The sequence below is a fragment of the Oncorhynchus masou genome, chromosome 30 (genome assembly GCF_036934945.1).
Source record: "Oncorhynchus masou masou isolate Uvic2021 chromosome 30, UVic_Omas_1.1, whole genome shotgun sequence".
NCBI classification, from domain to species: Eukaryota; Metazoa; Chordata; class Actinopteri; order Salmoniformes; family Salmonidae; genus Oncorhynchus; species Oncorhynchus masou.
In genome coordinates, this window is record NC_088241.1 from 3,110,285 (window position 1) to 3,118,212 (window position 7,928).

The window sequence follows — 7,928 nt, forward strand, 5'->3', positions numbered from 1 at the left end:
CCGAATTCCCTAGTTCTGTGTGCGTCGTACTCTCCCATTTGACAGGTAGAGACACCAGTGAAGAGGGATTTGAGAAACAGACTGTCACTATGAACAAGGACAAGATAATCATGGTAAGAAGGACTGCAGATATTGCAACCTAGTGTGTAGTTGCTTATTTAGTTATCTATTTATGAAAGGGATCTAACGTTCAGGCGTGATATCGCTCTGTGTCGTGAATGGCTAGCCAGACAAGTTTATTATCTGGAGACTAAGCGCTGTCTACTGTAGCTAGGTAACGTTAGCTAGCTAGATGTATTCTAGCCAAGGTAATGTGCTATTTTTACTAATGTTAGTGGGTCATCTCTATTATTAGACTTTGTTTATCTGGGTCTTTCGAGCTATAGTTTCACCTTAAATTCGTCATCACTGCAGAGAACATACTGTTGAAGCTACTGCTGACAGCACCGCTGGGATGTTGCTAGCAGTCATTTACTGTAGTTGTGCAGTTTGCTGTAAATATGATCATCCTGTCTGCTTGTGTGTGTAATGAGCTTACAGTTTTAGTTAGTTAGCTACATTGGTATAGCCAACTAACTTAGTACTGGTAGTTAACAAACTGAGAGTTGTTGACACTGTGAACTATGTTTCTGTATAAGCATTTTTTGGGTGGGATAAGCACAAACCAGACCTTTATTTACATGTGATGCTTTGGAAACTAATGCTGTTGTTTTCTATCTCCCTCCTGCTTTTCCCTCACAATCTGAAATGTCCTCTACTCTCAGGGTGACAGTAGTTGCAGCAACGGGACCCACCACTCGGGGGCGGTGCAGTCAGACCCACAGCTGTTTGAGGCCCAGTTTGAGGAGCTGGTGACCGAGCTCACAGAGCAGGACCTCACAGACTCTGTCCTCGCTGACGCTCTCAACAGACTCCGAGAGGTAGGGTGTGTTGTGTTTGGGTGTGTAGGGGTCGTGAGACCACCATAGGAAGTTAAAATATATAAATATATTATATTATATTTTATATATATATATATATCTATATCTATATCTCTATCTCCTTCAGATCTATGAGAAGTGTCTAGGCGTAGGTGCTAGGGTTTGAATTGAGAAGTTGAGATGTGCAAAGATGCCATATAACTCATCTCTATTTCTCTGTCTCTCTTTCTCTTAGGTGTTGCATTACAACACTCCTGGAGGAAAAAGAAACAGAGGTCTGTCTGTGATTGGCTCTTTGAGGGAGCTTGTTCCTCCCACTGAGCTGACCCAGGATGTTGTGCGACGGGCCCTGCTGGTTGGCTGGTGCATTGAGCTGGTGAGACACACACACACACACACAAAGTTATTGCCTCAATTAGCACTTTGCTGAGGTACCACAGTGACTGACGCTGACCTTCTATTCCTCTCTCAGCTCCAGGCGTTCTTCTTGGTAGCTGATGACATCATGGATGCTTCAGTGACTCGGAGAGGTCAGCCCTGCTGGTACAAGAGGGTGAGACTGACTGTTATCGCTCTCACAAGAAATATAATCTGAAAGCACTGTTATGGTCAGCCAACTGGTTTACCCAAAACTAACTGTAAGCTTACATCAACTTCCATCCATCACCTGTCAACAACACCATGTGTCCCTGTTAACATAGTAGGCTTCAAAGGGTTTGCTCAGTCAGTAACATAGCTGTTGTTTCTCAGGAGAGAGTGGGTCTGGATGCCATCAATGATTCCTTCCTCCTGGAGGGATCCATCTATAGACTACTGCGCAGACACTGCAGGGCACAGCCCTACTACGTACACCTATTGGAGCTCTTCACTGAGGTACACAAACACACACACATACTTACACAGCTGAGTGCTGTGGCTGAATAGTTTCTCTGTCCCTGTGTGTTTCAGACGTCCTTCCAGACCGAGCTGGGCCAGGCACTGGACCTGATGACCGCTCCTCCTGGTCAAGTAGACCTCAACCGCTTCACCATGGAGAGGTTTGTAAGAAGGGTGGGATATAGCGATGGAGGGTATATGGAGATTCAAGGTACAGGTTATTGGGGGGTGTTGAGTGTATTGTTGGGGTTTGGAAGGGTATAATCTTTACTCTCTCCCTCTCCCTGTGTGTCAGATATAAGGCCATAGTAAAGTACAAGACTGCCTTCTACTCCTTCTACCTCCCTGTGGCAGCAGCCATGTACATGGTGAGTGTTTAGTGTTGTAATGTCTGGTCAGTCTCATTATACAAGGTGCAGAAACTGTAACTTATACAAACGGTGTATCTCTTTCTGAATAATTCCCAGGCGGGCATCGACAGTGAAGAGGAACACAACAATGCCAAACATATCTTACTGGAGATGGGAGAGTTCTTCCAGATACAGGTGAGACCACAGTAATTCTCTGAGACTGACTCTCTCACACACACACACACACACACACAGACAGACAATGTCATAACAGCATTGTTTTACAGGTGAGACCACAGTAATTATGTGTGTGTGTCAGTCATACCAGCATTGTTTTACAATGTTTCTCTGTTGCCAGGATGACTACCTGGATTGCTATGGCGACCCGGCGGTGACAGGGAAGATTGGAACAGACATCCAGGACAACAAATGCGGCTGGCTGGTGGTGACCGCTCTAGGGGTCATGACCCCTGTACAAAGGGCAGAGCTGGAGGTGAGGTCAACCATGAACAGTCACAGTTGACCATTGAACTGTAAACACACCTAAAAATTCACTTTTATTTTATTGTCCTCTTCCAGTCATGTTATGGTCGGCATGACAGTGTGGAGAAGGTGAAAGCACTGTACAACACCCTACAGATGCCCACCCTGTACCACCAATACGAAGACGACAGCTATCAGCGCTTACAGAAACTCATCGCGCGTCACGCCCAAAACCTTCCACACGCAGTTTTCCTCAACTTCGCCAAGAAAATCTACAAGAGAAACAAGTGAAGACTATGATGAGACTGTTTTTATTTAGTGTGTGTTGCACTGTAGCTGGACTGAGGAGGGCTAGTTGGTGTGGCTGCTTCCATTTTGGTCCCTTGCCCCTTCCCCTTGCTCCTACCCCTTCAGTGAACACCATGGGGTTAAGGGCTAGGGCAGGGCTCTCCAACCCTGGTCCTGGAGAGCTACCATCCTGTAGGTTTTCGCTCCAACCCTAATCTAACGCTCCTGATTGTAATAAGAGTGGAAACCTACAGGAGGGTAGCTCTCCAGGAACAGGGTTGGGGAGCCCTGGGTTAGGTTAACGGTCCAGGGACCTAAAATAGAACAGGGCTTTAGTTTGGACTGCGAGTGAGCCTGGTTGAGATTAGACCAGTCAGTCTTAAACCTGGTCTTCAAGGACCCCTGTGTGTGCCCATTTTTGTTCTCCATAATATGATTTTCAATTATGTACAGAATAACTGATTACTCAAACTGAGACATACTTTTTGATGACATGGTATTCTGTCTTTGTATCAATCTCTTTATTTATTGATGATGACGTGAGTATGACATGTCACTGTTAGCAGCTGTCTGCTCTAGAATCCTGTAGATTTGATGATGATGGCAGAGAGTGACATTAGTTGATGATCACATCAATCAGGATGACAACCTGGGGCCCTTTTTGGCAGAGGGCTCTGGTCTCTACCGGCAGAGGGCTCTGGTCTCTACCGGCAGAGGGCTCTGGTCTCTACCGGCAGAGGGCTCTGGTCTCTACCGGCAGACTGAATGGACTAGAGCAGGAAGCTGCCCGAAAGGAACAATCCTGCTGTCTCTCACACCTTGTTCTGTCTTTGTATTATGTCTTTGTATTTAGTTTTCTCTATCTCCCTCTGTGTATAATCATCTCTTTCTAATTACTACTGTACTTCTACCTGCTGCTGACAATATGGCATCTTATTGCTTTTAATAAAGAAATGTGACCAACATGGGTTTAGTAGTCAGACCTTTTTGTGGAAAACAATATAGTACAGTGAGCAGTAACATTGTGTATGGCTTTCCATCATGATTCATAAAGACTGAGTGTATTTTTCACGGTTCCTGTGTTTAATAAGGAAACAGTCTTCCTGATCAGTGTGACTAGATTACTATACAGCATGTGCTTTTACCATGTTACCTTCCATTTCCACTGAGAATGAAAGGGAATAATAAAGATGGAGTCTGATGGCGGATAGGAAGAATGGTTCCAATACTAGAGATCAAAGAGAATACGGTAGATTCCGTAGTGATTGTCTTTTTCTTGGAGGGAGGAAGCGAAGGCTGAGAGGGATGGAAGGAGCTGACAGATGAACAGAGAGGGAGATTGATTGGTGAGGCAGAAGAGGGGTGTGGTCCCGGCGGATGACGAAAGATAAGGTGGTCGCGAGAGGAGAGAGCTCTCGCTTCAACCATTGGAGAGGCTGTTCGTTGGTCGGACGGGGTTGCGCGCTCGCATCCGTTTACCGAGAACGGGATCCAGCATCTCCATCTTCTCCTCAACGATGCTGATGGTGAGTCAAATATCTCACAATCATATGATTAAAGGTGTTGTTGATCAAATGCTCTCTATTTACCGAGATCTAGGCTATACGGTTTGCTATGCTTTCAACACCTGCCCACATCCCCAGATCCAGATAACCAATGTCAATAACCGTATAGCCTAGATCTTGATTTATAGCCTACGGTTGTTTACTAGAATGACAGATGTAATCATGTTGTAGTTAATTTAATAAACATTGCGATACATTTTGTCATAGTAGCGGGGGGTGGCTGTGTCAGGACGATGCGTCTTGAGGTACCCCCTCTCTCCCCCCTCATCCTTTCCACGGTCTCCATCCGCCACTTCAGGTCGATAAATCCGATGGTAAATACCGAAAATCCGGCAGATGATGTGCTCTGCGGTTACGGGACGTTATTCTAACGGTTCTGAACAGGGCGACGTGTCCCAGGCCCGATCTAAGCGCTGTTCAGGTTATGATTTATATGGGCCTACCTTCTCCCCGTTTGATGTGAAGGGCACGGTGCTGCTGTGGAGGAATATGTGTTTAGCCTTGGCAGTGGATGAGTTTTAAAAAGACAGTCTGTACGTTAGTCATTGCGGAACTGAGGATTTTCTTATCTAAATAATTTGATCTTGTTTACTAAAGATGTTTGTACTAGGCTATATATTGGGGCAGCAACAGAAAGGTTGCTAGATCGAAAAGGTAAAAATCTGTCGTTCTGCCCCTGAGCAAGGCAGTTAACCCACTGTTCCTAGGCCGTCATTGTAAGAATTTGTTCAACACTTATTTTAATGCAAATAAGCTTAGAATTGAGATAGTTCATTTTGATTTATCATGATTCAATTTACTTGGCCTATATATTTGTCAGAGAGAGAATGAGAGTTCCCAACTGTTTTCATGGAGATCTCCTCTCAATCACTGACATTGCATTTAGGTGTGTGTGTGTGTGTGTGTGTGTGTGTGTGTGTGTGTGTGTGTGTGTGTGTGTGTGTGTGTGCATGTGTCTGTCTCTGTCTGTTTATATATAGAGAGAGGGAGGGAGGATAGGAGTGAGGAGAGATGGATTTAATTTTCATCTAACTAGTCCCAGCACTGAGGAGGTAATTATACAGCAGAAAAGGCCCAGTAGTTATATGGAACAAACCAGGGGATTTAACTTGTAAGATTTCTTATGAACAAGAACAAGCTGGTCCCTTGTACAGTTAGAGGAGCACAGACTCCTCCCATCTCTATTATCTGCTGTGCCTCTATTGACTGCATCTCTTTTGATGTTGCAGGATCTTTGGAGTCAAGCCAAGATGTGACCGTCACGTTTTGGATCTCTCCGTCCTTTAGATAGAAAACAGAACCCCTGTTTCTATAGAAACAGAAATAATTGACAATTATAAAACTATTATTCCTAAAATGCACTCCTCTAGCCGGACCTTCGCTCCGCCCTTGAGGCCTCGTCGCATCGATACGAGCAGGCGGACCACCACCGCAGCGGAACCAAAGCCACACGGCCCTGTTTCCCAGAGGGAAGACAAAAACATGAACACCATTTCCTCTTCCTCTCCTCGGCGCGCCACCAAAGCGACCCCTGAGTCTTCCAGGACCAGGGTGGGGGTCCAGCCTCGTGCCCCCTTGGGTCAGTCCAGATTGGGCTTACAGAGAAACACAGCTGCCCTCTCTACGACCAAACCCAAACCTAAACCTAAAAGTGTCCGTGCAACAGCAGCTGTGTCGAAACGTGCCCCTTTTCCTCCTCCTCTTCCTCTTCTTCCTCATCTGGACCCCAACTGTAATGAACCCAGCCTGCCTTGTCTGTGCTGCGACGGCCATTCCCCCCAGGACAATAACAGTCTGTTCAACCACAACCACAACAACAACAATACCATCTCCATCAGACAGCAGCTGAAGCTTCAGCCCCCTCCACCACCTCCCCTGCTACCCCAGAGACAGGAGGGGACAGGGGGCAAGACCAAGACACAGGCCAGCCCCTCTCAGCCCCCTCCATCACCTCCCCTGCTACCCCAGAGACAGGAGGGGACAGGGGGCAAGACCAAGACACAGGCCAGCCCCTCTCAGCCCCCTCCATCACCTCCCCTGCTACCCCAGAGACAGGAGGGGACAGGGGGCAAGACCAAGACACAGGCCAGCCCCTCTCAGCCCCAGCCTCAGGTCCCGGCCCCAACCTGCCCCCCTAATGCCCTGGAACTGGAGAAAGGAAAAATAGATGAGGAGAATGCAGATGTTAACAAGAACACAGATGTGGGCATAGACAACAAGAAAGAAACGGAGGAAGAGATGGATAACAAGAAGGAAACAGAGGAGGAAGAGATAGATAACAAGAAGGAAACAGAGGAGGAAGAGATAGATAACAAGAAGGAAACAGAGGAGGAAGAGATGGATAACAAGAAGGAAACAGAGGAGGAAGAGGAAAACAGTGTTGATGTTGAAGTTGATGATGAGGAGGAGGAGGGAGATGATGATGATGATGACGACACGTTGGTCCCATCGTGCTGCGACTGCCCTCCCTCTCTCCTGGATCTCTCCTTGACCTCCTCCACCTCCTCATCTTCCACTTCAATCAGCTCCTGCTCCGATCTGGAGTCAGACTGCGCCGATCTGTCCACCTCTCTCTCGTCCTCTGGCCACAAGTGGAACGCTGATCTGTCAATCTCTCAGGACCACACTCACATTCATGTTCCTGAACGCTACCCAGCCTCCCGTTCACCCCCTGTCCTGCTCCTCAACCCCAAACCCCCCTCTGTCTCTCATTGCCCTCCCCACCCCCCACACGCCTGCTCCCCAGACGAGGGCTACCCCTCCGCCCCCGCCTCCCCCTCCTCCTCTGACTACCTGGGGGTCAAAGGTCAGACAGGCTTAGGGTCAGAGGTTGCCAAACTAGGCCTTCTGGACTTCCTGGAGTCAGTGGGAGACTTTGGAAAGATGGAGCGCTTTAGCCAGGTGATTCAGGTGGCTCGCTGGGACCTGGAGGGGGATCCTCAAGGGGATCTACTGAGGGATCGACTGGATCACCTGGACCGACTGGAGAGTGTCAACAGGCAGGTGAAGCTGGCCCACATCACCAGGCTCCATGAGAAGGGACTGGATCTAGGCGATCTGGGTAAGGAGGATCTCTCTGATGTTCTGGATGAGATGGGGAACGTGGATATGTCTTGGAAGCTGTATAAGGGCCGGGGAGGGTCTTTGGGAGATTCCCAGGAGTTCTCTGATGCTGGAGTGGACCTGACAGCACCTTCAGACTGTGACGAGCCCCTGGTCTCACAATCAGAGACCTCTTCGCCCATAGAGCTCCCACCGAGACCCCCCAAACCCCCTGCCCGCTATGCCAGCGTGAACTCTGAACTCCACACCTACATCAACATCAGCCGTGACATCACCCCCTCCGTCTCTGTCTGCACCTCTCCATCCTCATCCCCCACTTTCTACACCTTCAGGTGTGAGAAGGCCCTCCCTCCTTCCCCACGCTCCGTCCCCCTCCTCTTCTC

The 7,928-nt window shown here is 48.0% G+C and overlaps 1 protein-coding gene across 1 annotated transcript; it reads left to right on the plus strand.

The window, feature by feature from the left end:
• Positions 1-3,886, plus strand: LOC135521804 (farnesyl pyrophosphate synthase-like). Its single transcript, XM_064947541.1, has 10 exons — positions 1-113; positions 765-920; positions 1,156-1,296; positions 1,393-1,473; positions 1,671-1,793; positions 1,869-1,957; positions 2,092-2,164; positions 2,264-2,341; positions 2,505-2,639; positions 2,726-3,886. Exons 1-10 carry the CDS (start codon positions 90-92, stop codon positions 2,918-2,920), a joined length of 1,095 nt encoding a protein of 364 aa, XP_064803613.1. The 5' UTR covers positions 1-89; the 3' UTR covers positions 2,921-3,886.
• Positions 3,887-7,928: the final 4,042 nt, after the last annotated feature.

Bases quoted from the DNA above. Each gene is read 5' to 3' on its own strand.
- LOC135521804 (XM_064947541.1), top strand. From the start codon at position 90: ATGAACAAGGACAAGATAATCATG. The intron at 1,297-1,392 runs GTGAGACACACA...TTCCTCTCTCAG, and splicing joins TTGGCTGGTGCATTGAGCTG to CTCCAGGCGTTCTTCTTGGT. The intron at 2,165-2,263 runs GTGAGTGTTTAG...AATAATTCCCAG, and splicing joins TGGCAGCAGCCATGTACATG to GCGGGCATCGACAGTGAAGA.